At 33.8% G+C, this 25910-nt stretch overlaps 3 protein-coding genes across 6 annotated transcripts in view; 1 reads left to right on the top strand and 2 right to left on the bottom strand.

Annotated features, from left to right (window-relative positions):
* Positions 1-17968, bottom strand: part of LOC117208014 (rap guanine nucleotide exchange factor 6-like) — a 72744-nt gene extending 54776 nt beyond the window's left edge. The window contains exon 1 of the mRNA XM_033448815.1: positions 17656-17968. The gene's annotated coding sequence lies outside the window, so the exon portion shown is untranslated. The remainder of the gene's footprint in view (positions 1-17655) is intronic.
* Positions 17969-18379: 411 nt separating this feature from the next.
* On the bottom strand, positions 18380-20839 carry LOC117208021 (U4/U6.U5 tri-snRNP-associated protein 2). The gene is made up of 9 exons (XM_033448842.1): positions 20653-20839; positions 20077-20355; positions 19826-20001; positions 19527-19752; positions 19165-19451; positions 18969-19097; positions 18848-18909; positions 18557-18779; positions 18380-18488 (listed from the first exon to the last, which is right to left on the bottom strand). The coding sequence occupies exons 1-9, from the start codon at positions 20729-20731 to the stop codon at positions 18441-18443; spliced, it is 1509 nt and encodes a 502-aa protein (XP_033304733.1). The 5' UTR covers positions 20732-20839; the 3' UTR covers positions 18380-18440.
* LOC117208019 (zinc finger protein 157-like) lies at positions 20545-25671 on the top strand. 4 transcript variants are annotated; one of them, XM_033448826.1, is made up of 6 exons: positions 20545-20562; positions 21396-21840; positions 22098-22532; positions 22672-22923; positions 22995-23907; positions 23998-25671. In XM_033448826.1, exons 2-6 carry the CDS (start codon positions 21700-21702, stop codon positions 24450-24452), a joined length of 2196 nt encoding a protein of 731 aa, XP_033304717.1. In that variant the 5' UTR covers positions 20545-20562; positions 21396-21699; the 3' UTR covers positions 24453-25671. The 4 variants fall into 4 exon arrangements, with proteins under 4 accessions (XP_033304717.1, XP_033304716.1, XP_033304714.1 ...); XM_033448825.1 differs by having other exon boundaries at positions 22995-23919; XM_033448823.1 differs by having other exon boundaries at positions 20546-20562; positions 22995-25671.
* Positions 25672-25910: the final 239 nt, after the last annotated feature.

Below are 25910 nucleotides of genomic sequence, written 5' to 3'. Positions count from 1 at the left end.
ATCTTCAATAAATTCAATTTCGTTCAATTTTCAAGAACGTTTGGAATTTCGCCCGACAGAAATCGATACGAATTTTTTTCTTGCTTGGCCAATTCACGCGTCGATAGTAAGGGTTGATAAATTCGAAGATGCGAGCTTCCCTCAAGCCTTTTCCTCCCCCCGTGACAAGATTTAGCAAGGGATCGGAAAATTGCCATGAAATTACTCGAAAATTGATGCAACATGCCCTTAATGCGTGAACGCGTTATCATATCCGCTTCGTCGACGAATCTTCGAGTTTTTCTCCATCATTTTCTAACTCTTTTTTTCTTTTTTTTGAAGCAATATAGCCATCCGGCATTTTCATACGCTGACGTAATTCGAGCATACAGCTAACCATCTAGCGGCTAACCATCTATAATGAAAGTCTCGATTGAATTTCTTCGATCTGCGTAGAAATTTTTTCGCTGGTTTGCCCATAAAAATTGAATAAATCGAATAAACGAGAAATTTTCACGTGATACGATCGCGAGGTAATGAAATCTAGATGGAAGATTAAATTGGAAATTTTTATATCATTTAGACGTGGCAGATGTATTTATTATATCTAGATCTTGCTCTCTCGAGTTTCAACTTTATCAGATTTTCTTTGATGCTTTGACTTAACCGTGAATTTATTAAATTGTGTCTTTTCTTATCAAAGATACTGAAATGATTCGTCAATATTGTGAAAATAGTAGCGAACGATCAGTTAGGTTATTGGGTGGACTACGTAAAAGAGATGTTAAGCTTTGCCTCGCAATCCGCAATCTCAAGGTGGAATCAATTATAGCAGACTGAGCTACAATAAAGATTATTCAGATACAAATATTAACGTAGACATAGATGCGGGATCAAAGAGAAAGTTTGTATTAAATCTTCGCAGAAAATCTTTATATTAGATTCTGAAGCTGATATTATTTTATACTTTAAGCTTATTTCTTATTATCCATAAAACATAGAGCGCTTAGAATAGACACAATCTTGTAATTAGAAAATGAAGTTGACAGCTAGTTATTAATTGTGTGTTTGATAAGATTTTGAATATTTTATTACAGATCTATTTCCTTAGAATCTTGAAACTGTATCTGAATCTAAAATTATATTAAACCCTTAACCCTTTAAACTTTTTACCATTATATATATATGATAAAAACTAATGTCTCCAACTACAAGAAACTTGAAAATAAAAAAATTGCGAAGTTCTTCTCATGAATTTATATGAAATTATTTGTTAATTATCATGTCGATGAAAAGAAGCATTGAAACGCTTCTCAATTGCAAGGGGCTGAAGTCTCTTCAAACGAAGAGCTATACATTTCGAAGCTCCAAACCGACTCTGAATTACTTCAATACCTCCTATTCCCCGTTCAACTCCTTCAACTATCTAAAACAATGCTCTCTGACTAATTTTCCGCCTAACAGAGCAGCGAATTAATCCAACGACAGTGAAAATACAATGATGGTCTCTTTGTCGCTCCTCGGGCTACTTTGCGTTCCTACAACCGGTCGAAGGACCCCGCAGAAATTCCACAGAGGCATTTCGGGTCTGAATTACCGGCAGCGGTTAAAAGCCAGAGAAATTCCATGCAATCTCCGAGCAGTGAAACGTGACAGAAGAAACGAAGGAGATGATGCGAGCGACGAGAAGTTATGCGAAGCGTGAGACCGGAAGCGATCGAGCGGTACAATTGGCCGGAAGCAAGGACCTCTCGAAGGTGATGTACAGACCGAAGGTTGAACTGGTTTCGAGGTTTTTCCACGAGTTGTCGATAAACATCGCCATTGAATTGAATGGAAACGTCGAGTAACAGTCTACAGCGCATTTTAGTCAAAGTTTAATTAACGGTAAAGTATGGTTCTACGGTTAATCATTTTAGCACAGCGCACAAGGTGCGGATATTTCACCACAAGGCAACGTAATGTCGAACGCAAGAAGCACGTCAGGTGTTTGAAACTTCCGGACATCGGTATGGATGTTTCCATTCAGTTCCAAGCAAAGTTCGATTGACTACTTATACAGGAAAGGGTACACCACACAGATTTCGTTGCCATGATCGATGTTCCAAGTAATTTCACTTCTATGTAGAATCGCCACTCGGCGTTAGTATCTTTCAACGTTCGGATTAGGTTTGAGTAGGATTAAATTAGATTTCATCTGGGTAATGAATCCAAAATATAGTTGTGATTTATGTGGTATTTTATAACGCGCCACGATATATTTAATTACCTTCGATTATTTCTGTGTAACGTGCAGTTTTTTGTATATCAACTTCTATGTTTGTTTCTGTGACTCGATTCTTAAAAGGTGTCCCATATATCTATTAACACCCTGGATATTCATTCGAGAGCACAATTTCACAGGTTGCTAAGTGGTCTCCCAGTTCCAGAGACTGCTCAACGACAGTAGGGCCCTAGGGTTGTGCAACATCGTCTCGCCATTGTACTCCGTGGCACACGACGTTCTGCTACTTTCGCGAGGATTTAGCACGGTTCCACTGGCCAGCGTAAACAACGTCTCGGTGAGCTAGGTAACTTGTTAGAAGAATTATATAAATTCTAAAAATAAAACTTCTCGTGGAATGGAGGAAAGTTTGACTTTGCGTATAGGTGTATTAATATCGATAAACAGAAATTATCCATAGTAATAAATTCTTGCAAAATTAAGTTACAAGTTTGAAATAAAGTAGAATTTACGTATAGTATTGATCCCTTTTGTTTTTAGAAAAATTGATTTCGGAAATTTAAAAAGTTTACGAAGAATATTCTTTCACGCCAGTATTGTTTCTATTTATTCCTCCCATTGTTTTTTAATTGCATAAATTGACTGGCTTTAAATGTTTCATTACATTCAAAAAAATCATAATTTAAGGATTAATTATTAAAATATTTTTCTTCTATCATATTGTATAAATATGGACAATTAAAAATTACAATTTAAAAAGAAAATTACGATGTATCGTATTCAATATGTTGAATAATATGTTTATTTGAAAGTCTTAATCGTAATTTTCTTAGCGATACTTCTGCAAATCAGCATACGCGTGTATTTATTACAGTTGTCGCACATGGCCCCGTAATTAAAATACGTTTCAACGAGTGATTTATGCGAACGAGATTGTGACACGTACTTAAACGTAGCACGCGTAGGACTCGTTCCGTTTTCGTAACGAAGCTGAATGGTGGGTGGAAAAATTCGAAGGTTGAATTTCTAAAAGCTCTCCTTAAAGAACACGAACGCTTTCTATCTATGTATCGATCATGACGACTGATCGTAGAAGCAATTATTTCTAGTATAACTCTGTTGTTATAAAATTTTCCATAAATTGTGTCATGAATTGTTTTACCTCTGTATATTCTTTAAAGTTATTCAATGTATTATGTAATTTAAATAAACAAGGAAATTTAAATTATGCATTTTTGTGTTGTACGTAAGTATGTGGTTCATTCTTCACACACGAGATCATCCAATTATTGCACGAGTCGAGAACAGATGCAAAAAAAAGTGCAATTAAAATGCCCTAATTAAATAATTTCAATTTGCATTCAAACCACAAGATATGTATTTTATAGTACACTATCGAAATCCTACTTATTCTTTATATCTGCTTCGTTCTCCACGCGCGAAATTGCATAATAAAAATAATTGCACAAAGTGGTAGAAGAAATATCGAAAAAAAGATACAATTAACATCGATCCGCAACTTATACCATTCAGCAATTTAAAAAAACTCTATGTTTTTCTATTTTTAATGATTATTAAAGACAGAATGATTGATCAGTTCTTTCAATACCAGTGTTATTTCATCACCTAACATTGCATCACCGATCGAAAGAAACTACTTGAACAAGAAAAGATAAAGTAACAAAACCAAACATACATAAACTTGTTTAAACAGTCCTTCCATCCACCAACGAAGATTCTATATTGTTCTCTCTCTCTCTCTCTCTCTTTGATTATCAATCAACCCCTCACATACCTACATTGTTTCATTCGCTAAATATTATTTCTCGGTGTATCGCTAATTAAAAAGGAACTACCTGAAAGGTTTAAAAAAGAGGACAGAGAAAAGCAAGTCGTACGCAAACTCATTTAAATAGTTCAGAAACTCTAAATCGTTTCCAAACCACCTAGACCTAGATCCAGGCTTCCCACCCCTGGGTAGGCGTCAGTGTGACGTATATAACCGGCGAAACACGTTGGAAACTCATCAGAGAGCGCAAACAGCGTTCCCGATTTTGGTCAGGCAACCACCTGACAGCGACGGTCAACGTGTGCAATTTAAATAAAACAGTTCACCGAGCCTTTAAAGTCGCAGGTGTAACAACGCAAACGAATATGGTAGCAGATAGAACGAAAGAGGGAGGAGGATCGTAAGGAAGTAACATTAGCTACCGGTACGTAAGAAAAAGTGAGAGAAGGAAAAAGGAGGACGCTCGGATACGAAGGACGGACGTAGGAAAGAGACGGTGAGCGACTAGATACGAGGAGAGAGATAACGGAAGAAGGGGAAGAGCACACGTTAAGACAGGTGGTGCGGATAATAACGTCTAACGGAAAACGTAGGCTGTGGGTCACAATAGTCCCCTCTGTATGCAGCTACGGTTTGTCATCGTGACTTATACACGATGACTCAGAAACGACTGGTCCAGTTTTGAAGGTTTCAACTGGAAATGTTGCATCTGGGCCAAAAAGAAGGTAATTTACGAGCTGAAAACACGTACCGCTTTAGGTATGCACGGGGAACTAATATTAGAGCAGACGTTGGGAAAAATTCTTAGGGACATAGATACATATATTAATTTTAAGTTAATAACAGTTGAATTGCCATTATTAGCGTTATTAATGGCTACTATTACACATAGTTAATTTATTTTTTGAAGAGCTACACATGATTGGTATACATGTATATGGACGTAGTATTAATTATTATTTAAAAATTAATTATATAGCTTGATTACCTGTTTTAAAATTACTATTGGTATCATTACTGTCGGTAATAGTTATTATTAAATGTAATACATAGCTCATTTAAGGTAGATGCATTTTATTAATTATTTAAAAAGAATAGATAGATGTACATGTGTGTACATCTGAAACGTGATTAAGAATTTGTTAGGTTACTTGTTAATTACGAATTAATGCAATTATTATAGCAGGTTTTTCAGAGGTAAAATTTCATCTAATAATCTACTATTAGAGTAGACCGTATAAAGTTTAACGAGGAAGAAACTTAAAGTACAAAAGGATAGGTTGCCTCTCGAAATTTACGAGTTTTTCTTTCTGTGAATAAATAATTAACTATCATGATAGTGTCAATAGCTCATTAGCTCATTGTATATCATTTATTCTGGAGAAAATTGCTACCATCAAGCTTTCACTGACGATTTCGTTACAAGATGATCACAGTCCAGTGACACTATACTCAAGGATTACTTAATATAGCGCAGCGTGCACGAAGCGTGAACACTGATGATGTATTAGACCATTTGATAGAGACAAAACGCCTGAACGAACATCAACTAGATCGTGACTACGTTATCAATTTCAATAAAGGTCAAACTGGCCCATCATAAATACAATTCAAGTTCTAAAATACGAAATTCTTCGCTTTATTCGTCCAAAATTTACTTTTTTTTGTATCTTACAGAATTAAATAGATTCAAATATCTCTGAAATTCATTGCCTTGTAATTCTTTTCTCCAGGAAATTGCTCGATTTTCTACGGAAATAGCTTGCCATGACTAAACGAAAAGAAAGAAATTAACGCATCGATTTCCATAATAAATAGGTTTGAATAATTATGTAAGGAACGCAGGTAAGAAGGGAAAAAAATGAAGCTATAGAAAGTGGACCCCGATCACAATCTTTGCTTCTCAAACAAAAGACCGTGGGTCCCAAGGGCTAGAACGTTATCAAGACGCCAATTACCACGATGGAATATTTCAAGTTCCCTATTTTTCGCAAGAAATTACTGAAACGCGACTGTAGAAAAATTCCCACTTCCGTTAGTCTGCCCCTCTAGCCGCGATCTTGCTTCGAGGTAACCCATATGACGAACCACCCATACACGTAGTTCCTTCCTTGCATCTGTACACTTGCATACATTATGACGTGTGCATACACGTGCACTGAGAAGCCTTTATATCGGATTCACGGAGGGCGGCCTGAAGGGCCGGTGCACGCCATCACCGACAGCCAATCGATTCACTACCTTTCCTTTCGTTCCATCAACCGTTTCTTCGAATAACTCGTCTCTTTTTTACTCCCAGGTGGCACACATAAGTCAGATACATAATTTATCGAGCGTGCTATCAAAACTCTATCTATTCTTAATATTTATGCGTTTTGTTCTTCATATACGAAATCGCATAATAACCGCATACTTAACACATTGAACGCTCACTAAAATAATAAACCTGTAGTAACGTGAATGTACGCTTAATCTTTAAATAATTTGAATTTATAGATACAATTCTTTTATTTCACGCGTTGCCTCTAATCAAATCTATTTAAATTTGTACCTCATAAAGTCCAAATCGTTTTGAACTACATAAATCCAGACACATCTTCTCAAAGATGCATACATCAGGCATGCAATTTTTAAATTTTAAAAAATGAAAGTGCACTGAATATTGTCACAATTGAAAATATCGTATATTTAACAGAGCAATCAGCATAACGATGAAATCGTTAGAAAAGAGACTTTTCTAATTTTATGTATTCGTATCTGCTATTCGATATCTGTCAGACATCTTTGCACTGTATTTTAATAAGTACAAGTTTAACGTAGATTAAGCGTTCTAATTGTTAAAAAGTCGCTAATCTCCTTCGAAGATACTGGAGGAAATATTCGAAATAAAAATGACTGTTTAATTTTCTGGCAACAATACAAATGGTTAAACATTAGTGAATCCTAGCTATTTAACATTTCATAACTCGCCACTAATCCAATGTTACAAGCATAATATCTCCCTACAAAACTTTTACAATAAAATCCTTACAGAACATTCCACCTGCTGCTATGTCTCTCCTGTTATTTATACGCTGTCTAGCGATGTATATTTATGAAGAAAATTTAGTTACCTAGAAATACTAAGAGATCCGACATCGTATAAATTCGTAACAAAGATTTATATTCACAATGGGAAACTACGTACATACATATTCTATATGAAACCCTACGTACGCCTTCCTGTTATTTGCTACACATAGCAAAGAGACTACCGACAGATGAACAAGATACGTTCTCAAATATAACGAAAAGATGAAAGGAAGTCGTATTATTAGATGTTTTTATAGTAAAAACAAGCAGAGACGGCAAGTTTTCTTCTGTTTCAGCGAAATTAAAAACTGTTCGACCAACTATTACACATAGCTTCTAGAAACGACGTAGTATCAACACTCCAGAGTTTCCAGACTATGAGTTTCGTATTTCGAACCAGCGCAATTGCGTTTCACTCAAATCGTTTAAACATACGTAACATTGAAAGATAACGTGTAATTATTATTATCAAACGTTTGCCAGATGGGTTTTTTTAACGAAAGTAAAATTACTAATGAAAATCGGATAATATTAAATCATTTCGTAAGTAACGTCATGCTTATATCTAAAACTTTAAAACACAAAAATATTATTTTGAAGAATAACGAGAACTATTCCTTCCACTTTTTGGTAATTTTTTAATCGAATTAATTAGACGAATCGATGTTACTCGTGAAGTAACCTGATAGATAGTATCATTCGCTCTAAAATTTTCCAAATCGCAATTAATTAAACAATGATAAAAAATAGATATAGATGGACTTTTAGACGAAATCAGAATTTCGTCGAACTAAATTAAAAAATTATTAAAAAGCCCACAAACACTCCAAAAAAGAGAGACATTCTTTATTGTACTAAAAAAAAAATATCGCATGAATTCTAATTAGACGTTACTTTGATTATTTTAAAAAATTCTAACATATATCTACTCGCGCAAATTCACTTCCGATTGTTCCTTTACATAACAACCAGAGACAGGAAATTTGACTGTATCACGAGATTTTCGTTCCAAAGAATAAGCACGATCGCTTTTTCGATAGCTGAAACTACATATACACACGCATACAAGTCTCTTATTCCTTGCCACTCAGACCTTTCCATTCCGTGATGTCTCATTCAGACCATTTTCTGTCACGAAAGAAGAAGCCAATCTTCCGCCTTTCTTCTTCGAGGAAGCACTTCCTCGTAACCTCACGTGGATGTAGTGTCATTTATCGATCGTACAGGTGCAAAGCAATTTTAGAGAAAATCGATGCATCTGCAATGTGCACCCGTCAAACGTCTAATAGCATCATCTCGCGCATCATTTATGGAAGAGAATTTGTTATTACCATTGATTCAAAATGCTCAACACGATACGCGTTTATTTTAAGACTAGCTTTAACGCCGTAATTTCATTAAACGTTAACGTCAAACATTAATAAAAATCAAGTTCTGCTTCCATTTACGGATCTATTAATGCTAATATTCACAGACGTCATAATAAAAATTAAAGATCAATTAAATAATACACTACCGTTTATAAATATTAAGTTACTTACCTTGGTCGATTATAGATAGTAATAATGAATTTGAATTTGACGAAAATGTACAAATTAATAATAAATTAATAATATAATTAAAAGCAGGATCCGTTATTGGTTTGTGAAATTGGCGGCTTATAAATTTAAATTACGCGTATTAAAAGACATCAAAATAACGTGTCTTATTATTTACATTTCGATAAAAGCATTTCGATAAGGTACCGTTTATAGAAATTCCTTACTGTTAAAAAGAAGAAAAAAGATTAATACAATTTTTTAACTGTGATATTATTCTTAATAAATATTATAGTATAATTTTATTAGACGAAAGAGTATACTCTCATGTTAGCTCGTCATTAATTAATTAAACGATTAATTTCTAAAGATATCCCAAAACTAACGATATTTTTAGCGTGTAACAAACCAATAATATCTAATCCACTACTCTTGCAAAAAAAAGAAAAGGTAAATCTCGCTAAAAAAGAGCGTTCGTTCAAATATTCTTCCAACATCGCGTGATTCTTGTCATCCATTTCATCGCAATAAGATTAATTGTTCGGCAGCTACTTAATCGTAAGTAGAAAAATAAAAGGAAGTCTACCGAAGCCGGCAACGCGAGCTCGTTAAAAGAAGAAGTAAAAGAGAAAGAAATCGTAATAACTATCACGAAAGAGGCGCGCTAGAAGCGGCGTGCGATCATCAGAGCCGTTTAACTTTTTAATTAATTGCAATTCCGCCGACCAGATTTCCGCTTGTCGGTGGCGTAGCAACGCATCAGACGACCACAGAAAAAAGAAAACGACGAGAAAGAAGCTAGAAAAAGAAAAACAGTCTCCAGAGAAATCGAGTCATTGGCGGTTGCACCTACACGCTCGACTACGAGGATGCATTTAAATCTCTTTCCATCTCTTGCACTCTGTAAAAGGCAAATACGCGTTAACACGTTGAAAGAAGAGAGGAAGGATATGTATACGAGGCAAAGGACCGAGAGAAATGGAGAAACTCTCGAGATCTCACGTCCGAAAGGCGGTAACGACACGGCAACGAACCACCCTGTAATTTTTCTTTTCGTGTCTCCCGGGCAACGAATCATAAACGAGAGAAGCGCCAGACGGCATTGTCTCTTTCTCGTAGTGCATTACGTAAATGAGGGTACACCGTGACCATTGTATTCAATCTGCACGTGTCACGACGGTGTCCTTCCGCTTCTAATCATCGCGTAAAGAAGAGCGCCGAAAGTGTGCGCGTCACGTCGCGCCGGCAGGGCCAACAACGCCCTTACAGCTTTTCCACCTGTCGACTGTTTATTCGCATCGTTCTGTTGTTCTCGCTCGAGTGTCTTTTTTGTCGACACGCTTTGCCATGACTTTCTTGGCAGAAGTCGTGATTGCGTACAGTTTATTTTAGTTTCTTTTTGTTTTTTTTTTTTGCTTTTAGAATCAATTCCTTTTAGGCTATTGAATGATCTTATCTTTTTTATCGTTTCAGTGAATATGTATATATATATAGGTTGGGGTACATACTTTGCGTGTCGTGTAATTGTTTTACAATGCACACGAAATATTCGATCCTTCTTTGTGTCTCCTTATTTTTGTATGCGATCTATTAGGATAATAAAAAATACAACGCGTCTTTTCCTATTTTCATGCAGTTTTGGAATAGATTATTCGAAAAAGTTGATATTCTAGAAATTTCGAAAGTAACAATAATTCCGAATAAATATAAGTTATGAATGATGTACTTGCTATTTTCCGATAAAGCTTACGCAAAGAATAAAATTCTACGAAATTTTTATATTTGTTTCTCTGTTTATTTGTCTATGTTATTTTAAGGGTAAAATACGAGATCTATTGTTCGTATTGTTTCTACATCGTATATTTCTCCCGAAGCGAACGTTGAAGAATTTAATCGAAACTTGAAACCACTATTTTTTCAGCGACATTGTTTCTTGGAAAAAATGACTGTTTGAAGTTGTCGGATAGCGAAGAAGGTGCAGCTACAATACATCGTTAAAATACATATGATTAAGTTATTAGCTTAAATGAGGTTAATCAGTGACAATCGTTAAAACTGAATGAATCACTGCAATATACGTTGTTTGCTGTCGAGCTAAAAAAGAGACGTAATATCGCTTCAAAAAAAAATAATATGCAGTGCTTCCGTCCTCGAAATTTTTACAACTATTAATTAAAAATTGTTCTTCCCCCGAAAACAATTTTTAGCAAATTATTTATACGTGTTCTCGCTCTGCCCAATTTTCTCATATTCTACATAATCTTTTTAATTTATCTCATATTGTATATCTATACTATTTTAAATATTACGTGCGTAAAGAAGAAAGATGTTACCAAAGAGATTTTTCCTCGAATTGTATAATTGCAACATCCTACTTTATACGTATAAACTAGGATAAACACTATGTTTTCAACACCTGTACAACTTGTTACAGAATCCTAACGTCGACTTAGAGATTACGCAAACAAGCGACCCGCAGGCCTAACGTACTTGATACGATCTCAGTTTCTTGATTCAAGGTGCCGTTAAACTCTATTATTCATCCTATCGTGCATTCCCATTTTCAGCAAAATAGAAAATTATCTTCGTCAGAAATTTATTCACGACTCCTCGATAGCTTGATGTAATTATTTAAAATTAATATTATTTAGAAAAGATAGTTTACAATTATTTGAAGAGATAATAAGGATTATAGCGTGGATTAAGATTCATCTATAACACAATTAGCATGACGTAGCATCGAAGAACCGTAAATATTCACACTTCGCTTTTCGAATTTCACTAACAACCTTTCCCCGTTGTTTCTATCGTCACTTGTTCGCATACCAAAACATCTGTTCAAAGAGTCTGGCTCGTTTAACGTCGCTATTACCCGAACGAAAACCAATCAGTTTCTCTCTTATGCAAAAACAGCGCGAGGTCTCCATCAAAGAAGAAGTTTTCCTTTTAGACGGCCGTCCTAGATTTCAAAATTTGCGAAAGGCGCTTGTTTGTCCCAGTTTGTGGGCGATTCTAGGACGCTAGTCAACTGGGCGAGAAGCGTCGTGCAGGTAACATACGCGAATTCCAAATGAATTCGCAGATAGCTATACGGAAAAACGAAACTGCCTTCGAGCGACATTATTTCGTTCGAAAATCTATCCACGACGTTCCAAAGTTGCAATCTCTATTCTCTTCGTGTATAGCAAACTATCTAACAAACTTCGATCTCGATCATTCGAGAGGAAATAAAGCTGTGTAACTTGGAAAGAAACGAATGAGACGCTCGCAAACGCGTTATTTCGTTATACAGTGGCTTTGAACCTGTTTCTCTTCATTTCTCATTCTTTTTGTTTCCTTTGAGACAGAAGTTTCACGCTATCGATGGACCAACAGTCATGAAAAATGTATTTGTTTCTTTGCAATTGACTAGATTGGAATTTATCTTCAGTTTCTCTATGGATTTCTTATAAGATGAAATGAAATCTTACAAGAATGCTTATAAAGTTTTTCACGAAGTTCTAAGAGTTTTTATCTTTGACTACCCTTTACAAGCATGTTCGCCTTCGTTTAATTGAACTTCGATTTATTATATGGTACATTAAGCGACGCGCATTTCTCAAGGGGGATTAATGAAATGATTTCCTGGTTACTTTTGCACAGCTTCAATTCGCTATTAAGGAAGACGTAAATCCTTTGGCAAATATTACTTTCTTCTCGCAAAAAGAAAGTGTCAAAAGATCAGGAAGCAGTCGACCATTACAAGCTGTTCCACGTCTGTTGTATCAGAAAACACCGGCCATCCTTAGATTTGCGGATTTAAAGCTGGCAAAACGAGTTTCAACGACGATTAACGCAGTCTAATGCAGCGGCAGCTGATGAGAATGTCCTAACATTTCCATAAATATATCGTAAAGAAACTAATCATACGTTTAAAATAAGTGTAAGTATTTCTAATTAAAGACTGGTCAACTGCTAAATAGATCAGAGTCTTCTTCACAAATTCTGAAGAAGAATCGTTCATTAAAATCGCTTAAATCATTGGTTCAAAAAATAGTTCTGCGATTATTTGTTATAATTTTGCAACATTTAACAGTGCAATACGCGTGTGTGACTTTGGTATTTATGCATGGAAGATTCTCTAGATATTAAGTACGATAACATGTGCTTCCTACAATACGTATTCGTATCTTTTCACGAGAATCAAAGCGTTTTCAACGTTTGCGTACCGCATACACGTAACGTGATTACGTCACAAAGCGTGCAAATTAACGTTCTTAATAGGCAACTTTTGGTTGGAACTGCTATTTCTTGTCCAGTGAATAAAGTACTAACGAAAATTTTCGTTCAGAGGAGCAAAGTTTCACATCTATTTAATATTTCCCTCATCGAATAATTAACTCCTTTACATTCAGATGGTATAATAACATAATTACCAAAAATTCTTTAATTCCAATAAAACTGTGAAAGCTTTCTTCGTGAATAAAGGAAAAAACATTTCTTTCGTGGCGAAACTACTAAGAATTTCCTTAAAAAACCTGAAAACTCTACTATAGCATCATCTCCATTGTGTAAAAATAAAAGAAAAATTCCTTCAATTAAACAGTTATCTACGGCATGGTAAAATAATACTTAGCGCAAATATTGGCACAACTTCATAGCAAAATTACTAAAAACTTCCTTATAAAACTTCAAAGACTCTACTATAGCGTCACACCTGTTGTACGAAAATCTGCGAAAAATTTCTTCGATTAAGCAGTCATTCTCCTTTACGAAACTATATCTAGCACGGATATTTAATACCTCGTGGAATCTACAAACGCGTAACAGAATCACCATGAAATAACGATATAGTAAAAACACAAAAGGCAGACTCCGTTCGAGTCACGGTCAGGCAGGCGATAATACGGGGTTCTGCGTGGAATTCTAATCGGACCATCGACTTCTAACTGTTCCGAGATACGGAGGAGTTGCTGGGTACTCCGCGGCTCAGAACCTCATAATCTTCGCGCGACGTGACCAGTGTAACCCAATTCACCGACGACAAACTCCATCGTAGCCTTAATCGTTCGCCTATAGGCAGATGCGTATAGGTGTTACAACGTAACAGCTGGGCACCTGCTGTTCCTCGTGCAGTTTCTTCTCCCTTCTATCTACCTGCACGCAACGACGAGGGCTACGTTCTTTGTGTCACATTATACTCCACATTCAACGACCAACGGAGAACCAGGATGCCACGATGAAGGCAACGACAAAACCCACAACTTTCTCCGACTTGCAGATTTATTTCGCGTGCGAGCGACTTCCTGCACCGAGGGAAAACAATCGTAGCCTCCTCTCGTAGTGAATCGTCGATGAATGGAGGAAAAGAAGAGATCCCTCGTTTAATACCTACGGGCACCAACTTTCTTTCTGTAATTGCGACTCTCTTATCACCCGAGTTTTCCGCCACGATATAGAAAGTTTTCGGTTGTTGATTCTTCTTGGATCAGGTTCGATATAAGAGTCGAGGTATAATATTTTACAATTTTGTAGACTGAAAATAGCGATTTATACTTTCATATATGTCGAACTAAATATTTTCACGGACTATTTTACGCTGTTATAGTCTTGAACCTTACACACACTTGGATTGCAAATCTTTAACTTTCACGGTTTCGTATTGCACTTGCTCTTGTGGATCTTTGTCTAACTCGGTTCAAGATGTGTATCAAATATTCTTGTATAATATTTTACGCTCTTATACACGTATAATTAAACTGAGAATGTTACGCGTACGAAACATTGAACTTTAATAAATTACTAATTAACTAACCGATGAATGTATTTGTTTTCGATCTGATCGAAACTGATCTCGAGTTGTAGTACACTATGCCTTCTTTACAAAATCACGAGATATATGTTTCTATGATGTATAATTGATGAAAAAACAATTTTTCTCATAGGATAAAAAGAATTTAATCTTGAAAGAGTTAGGAAGGAATAGGATAAATATAATTTAGATTTAAGAAACATCGTATCGAGAAGAAGTATCCTGTTTTCCTTGGAATTTTATACGTTCAATAATTCATTATTTCGAATTAACGTATTATATAATGTGCTTCAAGAGCCATATCCACAGTCTACTAATACAGAGTAAAATACACGATATTTCCTGTTCTTCGATACTGAATGGATTACGCGTACGTATCTCGATACGCGTGTATGGAAACGTGTTAAACGGTCTCGCCTAACTTACAGAAGAAAAAAGACTATATACCCTTAGGCGACTGAATACTCGACAGTAATGTCAGTATCCTAATAAGCTTAAGATTCAAGTCGGTAAAAACATGCTAAGCTGCATACTCCACATCTTCCATCACTACCAAAAATACGATCGTTCTGCTTAATTATCCAGAAACGAGAAGATACCTTTATCTAATCGACTTCATTATGGACTTAAAAACTCGGAAAAAAGTCACTAAATACCATTCCAATTATATATTCATAGATTAGCCATCAATGCTTCCAAATTAGAACTATCACCTTGTTTTGCATCAGAATGCTACAGAATATCGATGGACAAATGTAATAATATTCCTTTTCCAAAAGTTGATGTAAATCCAGTTTGGAGGGAAATAAATTAAAACTAGTTTCATTAAAAAGCTAATATTTCCTCTTCGCTATCACTAGTAATCATTAACAATTTTTGTTAATATTAATTAATACAAACGCAAAAATATTTAGTGTAAGTGATATTTATATATAAATCCACCCTCGTAAAAATCATCTAAATCCAATTTATTTTCAATATCGTACTATTAAATACTACAGAAACAATAAATTAAATTTATAAACTCTTCTAAAAAATATCAATAAAATTTCCTATAAGAGTAGTAAACTGATATACGCTCCTTAAAAAAGAGAGAGAGAGAGAAGAAAGAAATGCTTCAAATATCATTACATTTTCAAACTGAATAAAATAGTGCGTGGAAGAAACAAAGAACTAGGTGTGTTACGAGTACGCATATTCGAACAGCTTCGACAGGAAGCATTTGACAACGCACTCCTGTATCCTCAATCGATATTTAAGTGCCTCAAGGATGTTTCTCGTAGATGAATACAACCATGATCTCCATCCTTGACACGTTTTTACGTCCATGAGCGGATCGCGGGGAAATACACGAACTTAAAAAGCGACATGAGAGAAGAACGGGCGCGTTTCTTGCTCTTCTCTCTACATACGCGGCTCTAACAAAATACGGAGACGTTGAAATATTAGGCATAGCAGAACGTGAGCGTCAGGGGAAGATCTTAAAGCGAAACGGTGCATCATACGATATGTATTTCTGCTTAATACACTACCCACGTTTAAAACATTCCACAGTCATGTCGTTGACATCCTCTGCAGTTCCAGAATTTCCCATCCAGCCCTTTGGTTTACATATACGCGAAGAAAATCGCGCAATTCCTGCCCTTTGTTACCAACTCCTAATTATCGTCGCGATTTTTGCCCCTTCTTTTGACTTGTCGTTCATTTTTCGAAATATACCCCATCTTTGTGACGATGAATGACACTATCTGGTATTCTTCGTACGAATTTCTTTACCTACTCTAATTGGTTGTATTTGTATTCGATATAACAATCCATTTTTTAATTGGTAGATTAACAACATTCCACGATAAAATTATTACTAAGGGTTCATATAAACGTTTCTTATCTCCTTTTCTGTACCAAATTCGAATATTGATTAAATGTTTAATTCGTAAAATAAATATCGTTTTCTAACAAGGAAATCCAAGATCATATTTACAGCAGACATACTCGCTATATCGTAAAATTCCTTCAAAATATAAAATATTTTAAAATATCTAGGTATTAATCATCAATGTGTACAAAGATCTCGGACGCCATATTTCTTTCGCGTCCACATTAATCTCTTTATCATAAAACTCTACCTAATTTACAAATACACAAAAAATAATCAACATTTAACATATTTTATGTCCGTAGTAACATACATAGATACTACCTGTGGTATGTAAAAACGCAAAGTTGAGAAAAACGGCAATCTCACATACATAATACGCGACGCCGATGACGTACGTTCAATATGTCATCGAAGATCCTCTCGCACGCGGAAACTGGTTTACGCGATGCAACGATTACCAAGCGAGATGCTAGGAATCCGAAACTCGCAGCTTCTTCGAGAGTCAACGTACCTCCCCTCTTTTTAACCGAGGAACGTTCAAACTCGCTCCTCCGCCACGGAGGCCACGCAATCAGACAGTTTTTTTGAGGTTCGCATGAAACAGGTATTCGGGGCGGTTACTGGAAGGTAGCGTGTATTGCCAACACGCCGACACAAATCGGAATAATCGTGGTCAATGTGTACAAGAATAACCGAGCCATAAGAGAATTAGCATCGAAACGTGGGTCCCGCGTTTTTATCCCGCTTCAATTTTTCGAGTCTTCCACATGTTGATAGTGAAATAAGTTTCTACGCGTTTGTATACAAAACAATCTTAGGCTATGGTTACAATGAATGCGTATTCGAATTAACTCAGTACATCAAAACAATCACATATGCATAAACAGTAGCTATAAAGAGTATTCGTACTATTTTACTTATTATACCATTTATGTACGTATCATTTATTAGCACTTTCATATGACTATAAGAATTTCATACTATGAAAATGAAATGTAGAATCTGATAAAAAAAGACACTGCATTGGAAAATAAAAGTAGCCACAGTAAATTTTTTCTAGTGTATGCATTTCGGTTTGTAGATGTTCCACTCGTCAGAACACCACAACAGTTTCTTCAAATACGCATCCACTATATAACCTTACGCGGGAACGCTTTAAAGGTAATAGAGATTCTCAAGTGTCGGTCACACAAAATATTACAAAACCGTTACCGCTAACAAACTATTATAATTTTCGAAAGTTCTTAAACATACATCCTATCTTCCAATGATTATGTCTCACGAATATTTGTAAATCTATGTATCTTGTAAGCTATAACTCATGCGCGAGGAAACTTAAAGAACTTTTTTAAAGTTTTTATGGAAACAAGGAAGGATACTCACCGTTCAAGCAAACGTCGATCCCACCAGCAATAATCCACGTGCTGAGAACACACTAGCCAACACAATGTATGTACACACAGAAAAAAATCACTCGCGACAATCGACTATATGACTAGGAAGAAAAAAACGTCAGTATCACTAACGCGATTGGATACGATATACGAAAAACGTTGTCCCGGTACACTACGAATAAAAGGAAAAAAAGCACGACCGAAAGAACGATGGAAAAACCGCGAACCGTAGAAAACGTTCGCTCATGACCGTCTCGCGTGGCCGGCTGTGACTCTACTCCGGTTCGCTTTGGCTTCGGCGCGACACTCCGATCCCCACCAAACCCGATTCTCCCCACCGATCGTCACGACTGTACTTCCAGTTTGTACTTCCGATCTTCTCGGCAAAGTTCGGCAGCTTTCGACACGATCGGCGGTCCGTAGGGTTAGATGCTATACATATACATGTAAAAAGGATTTAGCAATCACAATTTTCTTTTTACTAAATTCGAATTTACGATAATCTTATTAATAAAATGATTGACACGAGAAAATCTGATAAATGTTTAATTTAGGTATAACTTTTAACAAACTATCTGCGATTTTGAAATATAGAAATTATTACAAATTGTAGTGAATTATTTCATGTGCTGTATCTTTACGTCAGTTTTTAAACTTATTATATTATTTATTATCTTTGATTTATTAGGGATATTATGAAATAAAAAATAAGGTAAAGTGAAAAATTGAAACATTTTATTTATAAAATTACGTCTATCACATCGTTCTTCTTCTTTAATTGTTGCCATTTTCCGAATATACATCATTTTTTAGTTCATAAATCTGAAAAAAGAGAAAAACATATGTATATTTTCCCTCTATTATTCAAAATGTTCGTTGTTAATACATACTTGTATATATGCTTCAGTTAACGTTATCATTTGTGGCAAAATTTGAGTTACGTGTAAATCCTGCAACTCGTACCACTGACCAGTTGCTCTATGTAGAATGTGAACTCTATATGTTCCTTGACCAGGTTCACCATCGTGAACTATATTTGCTACCAAATCATATGTTGTAAATGGATGTCTTTGTTTTACTTCAGATGTTAAAATATCTCCAAAATCTACATTTCTGAAAGCAGTATATATTTTTAAGTTCTTTCACATTGTCATATAATAATATTATTAAAAGTTACGTACTTAACTGGAAAATTAACTATGGTGGGATTTTTTTCCACAAAGAATGTGTTCTTTGTAAACCTCTGTAAAAAAATAAAATAAAAGATGAACATATAATATTAATACGCCATTATATACTTACTTTTATATAAAGTATGAGATAAGGAGGAAGTTCTGTTATTTCAAATCTCTTCATAAAATTTTCTTTATATGTTTTATACTCTTTTTCAGTTACAGCATTAAATTTATTCAATAATGTGTACAAATTGACCTATAATAAAAAAAAAAGATAAGTTTTCTGATACTGTGATGATCAAAGCTTATGGTTCGATACTTACTTGAGGAATAATATTTTCAGTAAATTGGTCTTTGAAAAGAGGTGGTGGTGGAAGATCACATGTCAAATACAAAAATGGGCTTTCTGTTACAGTTTCGCCATATTCTACCGTATGAAGTAATTCACTTCTTTGACTTTCATCCAATTCAAGAGGCGGTATTTTTCGTGTATATATCCGCATATGACCCAAAAACGTTTTATACACTATACTAGAATCACGCTTTTTTGTACCATTTAATGCTAAATGAAGGGCATTTAAAAACCATGAAAGAAAATCGATTGGATCACCTGAAAATTGAATTTTCAATATATAAAAGTTATCAATAAAAAAGTGATTTACTTGTAATATAATTTTATTTGTACCCTGTTCAGTAAATTGAAATCTCTTTTTACTCCATAAAACAACAGCTTGTAACATTTCATGTGGACTGACATGAGCTTTGAAATTACGGGGATTCCATAATTTTCTCATTAATTCACCAAATCGTTGAACTAAAAGATAAGAAGAGTCTCCAGGTGGCCTCTTGACATGAGAATAATTAGATTCTCTTAAGAAAAAATCTCTTAAAGGTGTAACATGAGAAAGTGCCTAAAATATTGAACTCTTATAATTATCTCATAAGATAGAATTAAAGAAATTTAAATATTTCAAACTGACTCACTTGTAAAATAACATTACAATAATCATTTGCTTTAATATTATTCATTCCCACAATACCAGGAGAATATAGCGATCCATCTATGGCTCTTGATAATTTATCACTTTTATCTAATTGTGCAATTTGTGCTTTATCAAATGTTGGATTTAAAACATATTTTATGTCATCCAATGATGAATCTGAGTAACAGTTATTTATTAAGAAATATCATTATCTTTTGATATAAACAAAATAGTCAAATAATATTTTCTTACCAATTATTTCATAATTGTCAGGTAAACAATAAAATTTTAATGTATGTAAATTTAAGAAAACATGATGACTTTCAGCTACACTATGTGTATATGCATGAGTGTTTGTACCTCTACCTTGGAAGTACTTTCCACATACAAGACAAGCATATACATTAATTTTTGACAATGATACTGAACATAGTTTTTCAAAATCAAAGTCTAAAAATTGGCGATTTATTGTATCTAAATAAGGGCACAATCGTGGAGCTTCTGAATTTGTTTTTATAATTTTAGCTTTTTCTGTAATTAGAAAAAATAATCGTAATGTATTTTAATTATTTTTAAGTTAGAAACTATATTTAAAAAAAAATTACATATTTTGAAAGGATTAAATTTATTTAACGTAAGGTCAAGTCCATAAATGCCAAAATAATGTATATTTTTACTTAGAATAGGTTAATCAAGGTGATTAAAATAAAGGAATCATCACCTAACCTTAAAATTCAAGTATGTAAACAGTAAACTCGTGACATTTTATAATAAGTATTTAAAGTAAATAATAATTAATTCATGCAAGAAATAATTAAAAATACTCACTGGCAATGCCTTCATCTAAATTATTTCGTTCTATCACTAATTTTATTTTTTGTTGATTCCCCGATTTACTTGTCGCCATTTTTGTTAGCAGTTCAGGTAAATCATTTTTATATAGCGATACATTCGTAAATGAGTAATGAATAAATACTAGTATGTAAAAATCATTAATAAAAACTAACGTTTGCAAATATTATAGAAACTGACATATATTTAACCTACAACGTAATTAAAAAATAAAATGGCGTTGATAATTTTACTTTGTTTTATTATATTTAAATAAAGAGTTAATAAAAACATAGATTTATATCATACATATAACTATGTTAATACATTTCCTTTATTTCTCTTTACAAAATATTTCAATATTTAATATAATATTTAAAAAAAACATTTAATATATTCTCGCACTTAGTATATCTTAGTTTTAATAAATTAATAAAAGTATATATTTGAAATCAAATTTGAAATAGAAACTTTTTCCATAACGAAGCAGTATTAATAAGGTTATGTATAATTTAATGAATTATCAACTATATAACAATTTTTTAAAATGCGATATGTATAAAGATTCTTGTTTTTAGTATTATTGCAGATGCCTGTAAATTAGTTAAATTTATTGAAATAAGTATCATTCAAAAATGCAATAGTAAATGAACTCGATATTCGATAGCTCGTTAGTCGATTGAAAAAAGCTTCAGTCTTTGGCTGTTTAGTGCGCCACCTACGAAACAAATTCTTTTTAGATGAAAAGAGAGCAACGCAAGTTAATTCCCCCGCTACGGATGCCACGACTGATTGTCTCCGATGGTGTGAACGCAGATTCGCTTGACAAATATCCCCGGATAATGCATATCTATAAAGTAGAGAAGTTTTCAACTGAAGATCAGCAGGAGGCGAATTAGGGAATGTCGTAATGCACGGCATAAGTTTTTTAAATCACGTAAAAGACCTTGGCTGTTGGGTTTCTTAAAGTAAAATCGTTCCGATCGGTCCTTCAAGTACCTTCGTTTAATCTGGCAAAAAAACGATCCTCTTCATTCTGTTGATATGGCCGTCGTCGAGGAATTTGATTATTTATGTCGTTTATGTGCGACCAAAACGGGTATTCTAATGGGATTACCGATCTTCGAAGCCGGCGATCAGATGCGCAACATTGACAAGAAAATAGCCGCATGTTTGCCAGTGCAGGTAAAATCATGCACAAACAGTAGCAATTTCACTGCAATCTTCAGTGCTCTGTCTTCACCCCCTCTTTCTAATTTAACTATAAATAGAGGAAGAAAATTGGTGCAAGGTTTCACAAACTCCTCATGATAAGGGGAAATCTATATATTAACTTTAATTAACTGGATAGTTGCTTTAAAAAATTGAAGATTGTGATGGCATTTCGTATACTCTTTAAAAAATAAATATATTAGTGTTGTCAGTTAATTGATTATTTTTAGGTGTCTATGACTGATCAATTACCAAAAGTGGTATGCGAAGAGTGTGCTTATAAATTGGATCAGCTGTTTGATTTTCGTGAAAAATGTTTACATACTGAGGCAGTATTCATGGAAATGTTAAAAGAAATTGCCAAGCAAGAGATTGTTCGTATATCAAAAAGGGATTTGGAAGAAGTAGAAGAAATGAAGAGGATTCAGAGGAATATTGACAGAATACAAAATAATATGGAAAACGTACAAAATCATGTAAATCCCCAAGAAACAGCAGAGCCTACTATACATACTATGCAAGTCATAGATGAAATAGATTTGGCAGCTGGCGAACAAGTTGTTACACAAGAAGAAATAGGACAACAAGATACAGATATTGAGGTTACTGGTATCGACTGTTTAGATGGGGATACAGCTAGAATGGTGGATGAACATATACGAGAAGTAAATGAACAAATAAACCTAATATGCTTGCTGAAATAAATTGTACTATATCTATTACAATAATATTTTCATTTAAAATTATTTCTGAATGCAATAATGCTTCAAATGTAACTTAAATGTGTATATTTTTGTATTGCAGGTTTCTAATCATCAAATAGCAATGCATTTGGAGGGTGATATGACTGTAGTTGGAAATTTAACAGTTAGTGGTCATTTGAGTCAATTAGGAATAAATTATGTTACTTCAATAAATCCTGAAGATCAAAATCGAGAATCAATTGTACATTATTGTGATAATGTAAAGTATGAATCAGTACCAATAAAACAAGAATATCATAGGTTGCGAGATAGATTAACCACAGAAGATCCTGCAAATGTACTTGAAGATAATGTAAGTTATTTAAATAGAAGTGAAATATAAATAATATACAAATTTCTTTGATAAATAATTTTAATCTATAGGTACCACATGAGAATTTTGCTCCTGCTCAACCAGAGACTGGTAGTGATATAGAAGAAACACGTGTAGTTGAAAGTGAAACTCCTAGGCATACAACTTCTCAAACAAATACTATGGCATCAACGAGTCAAATAACAACTGGAAGTCCAGAAATTTTAGTAGAATATACAAAAAGAGCCAAACATGCATTATTAGAAACAGCATTAAATAATCCTACAGTTGATGAAACAGGTTCACATTGGTATGTGTGTCCATTTTGTAATGAAGCAACATTAGGTTCAAATAATATGATAGCACATTTTGAACAATATTTTTGCTGTTGTCCTTGTGGTTTATATTTTACAAGTGTAGATGCCTTAAATGTACATAAGGAAAGATGTGATGTATATAAAAGTAAAACAATCGACAAAGAAAAACAAATCACAGAACCTGAATTAGTGTCTTCTCAAGATGAAGTAAATATAGAAGAAAAAAAACAAACAACAGTAAGGCAGAAATGGACTCCAAAAGTTTGCACTCAATGTGGTAAACAGTATAGGACGAATTATAAATTACAAGAACATATGCGGAAACATACCGGTGAAAAGCCTTTTCAGTGTGTGACTTGTGAAAAAGCATTTCGTAGTAAAATTGGGCTTGCACAACATGCGGCTACACATACAGGGCAATATGATTATAATTGCTCCACATGTGGTAAAGGTTTTCAATCTAAAAGTTATCTTGTTCTTCACCAAAGAGTACATTCAGATTTAAAGCCTTTTCCATGCAACACTTGTGGACAACATTTTAAAACGAAACAATCATTATTAGATCATCAAAATAGACATCTTGGGGTCAAACCATATGTATGTGAAATTTGTGGCAAAGGTTTTATAACCAAAGGACTCTGTAAAAGTCATCAAAAAATACATTCGGGTATGGATAATCGTCAGTATCCATGTGTGGTATGCAATAAAATGTTTGTTAGTAAAAGTTATCTGAACACTCATTTACGCATTCACACAGGTGAAAAGCCGTATTTGTGTGAAGTTTGTGGTAAAGGATTTTTAACAAGAGTCGATCTTAAAATTCATTCAACAATGCACACGGGAGAAAAAAGCTTTAAATGCGATATGTGCGGAAAAGTATTCGCCAGAAGGGCAGCGTTAAGGTGTCATAGGAGATTGCACACCGGAGAACGGCCTTACAGATGTGATGTATGTGGTAAAACATTCACACAGTTCACTCCTATGGCCATTCATAAAAGATTACATACCGGAGAGCGACCGTATGAATGTGATGCATGTGGCAAAACATTTGTATCGAGATCAACCATGATGTGTCATAAAAAAAAACACCATGGTACAGCACCCGTGCAAAAAGATGAACCAGTTCCTCGTCAGAACGAAATAAAAAATATCTTACCAGCAGAAATTGTACTCCGAGATTCCCAGGAAGGAATTCAAATTACCGCAGATTGAAACGCATGATTAAAAATCGGGAAACATTAAAGTAAATAGATACAAACAATGCATGATAAAAAATGAAATATCGAGTCTGCATTTTATAAGAAGCGGCATTAGTCACCACAATGTATTCCTTTACTATAGCATATATGTTAAAATTGTATACAAAGAATATATTTTCGAGGATTCTTTGCAAGGGATAACAATGTTTTCTAAAATCATGTATACCTATAGAAAGTAAAGAAAAAATTAAATGATTTTCATTATCATTAAAATATCGATATTGGTATTTTGCCGAAGTATGTTGCTGTTTTCAAATTGTCTACTTTTTTATTTGCAGTTTGTTTTGCTCTGGAATCTTTCAAAGATTAATAATTATTGTTAATCAAGCCATAAAATACTGTCAGGTTTAAGTCATGTAAAAGATAAATATTATTTTCAAGCTTCTACAGTTAATGTATGTGCATTATAGGACTTGATTTTTAGCTTGTGATAATACATTTTTTCAATGACATATGTTAAAAAGGTTATATAGTATAGTATGTAGTTTCTCAAATTCCGATCAAATGATACCAAGATTAAATATCTACATTTATTCTAACAAAGCTCAAATTATGGACATATGATATAAAATTGAAATGAATTAATTTATAATTTATTTTTTAGCATATTTTTAAGAAATGCAATGCATTGTTAATGAAATAACACAAATGTTATTTATTTAAAGATATACTAAATTGAAAAATGGCTCGTTTGAATCATTACATAAGAATTTTCTTTATATTGTGTGTGCATTATAAATTGTTATAAATGTCATGAAAAAAAGAAAATAAAATGACACATTTACTAGCTATATAACATAAAACATGATTATCATAAAGAAAGTCAAATATTTTCTTATTGATACTAGTAAAACATTAAAATATTATTTATCGAATTAAAGGCTGATAGCTATTTTTACTGCAAGGAAATGCTATAGAATGGTGGTTATATCATATTAACAATGTAGTTTCTTAAATTTAACAAAAGTGTAAAGTTATATATAATCACCTTTAACACATGCATATTTCTGTGGCATCTCTGCGGTTTTCTTTTAAATAAAAAAGCTTTCAGCACTACACATAGTAGAAATTGTGATATGTAACAATAAAATGATTACATTTGTAAAATTGTGATGATTGTAATATTATTGACAAATCCTATCAGAAAAAATATAAAAAATTCTACAACCAGATTTAAAATTTATTTTTAAATTTTATAAACCTATACACGTGACTAATATTCTTTATTTATTACTGTTTAGTTGTAACATATTTAAAGTAACATGTCATCTGCTTTTTACCCTCTAAATATCTAGTTAATAATAAGGTTAAACCAAGTAATAAAAAAAATGAATTTTATTAAAAATTCTTTTTATTTCGAAACGGTATTAAATAATAATATTAATGACAAGAGCTGCTAAATTGATATTGG

The sequence above is a fragment of the Bombus bifarius genome, unplaced genomic scaffold, assembly GCF_011952205.1.
Source record: "Bombus bifarius isolate JDL3187 unplaced genomic scaffold, Bbif_JDL3187 scf7180000008048, whole genome shotgun sequence".
NCBI lineage: Eukaryota > Metazoa > Arthropoda > Insecta > Hymenoptera > Apidae > Bombus > Bombus bifarius.
Note: the sequence above shows the minus strand (reverse complement) of the source record. Positions and strands in the feature narration are given on the sequence as shown.

Coding starts and splice junctions, on each gene's coding strand:
- LOC117208021 (XM_033448842.1), bottom strand. CDS start 20,731: ATGGCGACAAGTAAATCGGGGAATCAACAAAAAATAAAATTAGTGATA. Junction 19,098..19,164: donor CTGAAAATATTATTCCTCAA/GTAAGTATCGAA, acceptor TTTTTATTATAG/GTCAATTTGTACACATTATT. Junction 18,780..18,847: donor ATAGTTAATTTTCCAGTTAA/GTACGTAACTTT, acceptor TACTGCTTTCAG/AAATGTAGATTTTGGAGATA.
- LOC117208019 (XM_033448823.1), top strand. CDS start 21,700: ATGGCCGTCGTCGAGGAATTTGATTATTTATGTCGTTTATGTGCGACC. Junction 21,841..22,097: donor CCGCATGTTTGCCAGTGCAG/GTAAAATCATGC, acceptor GATTATTTTTAG/GTGTCTATGACTGATCAATT. Junction 22,924..22,994: donor CAAATGTACTTGAAGATAAT/GTAAGTTATTTA, acceptor TTTAATCTATAG/GTACCACATGAGAATTTTGC.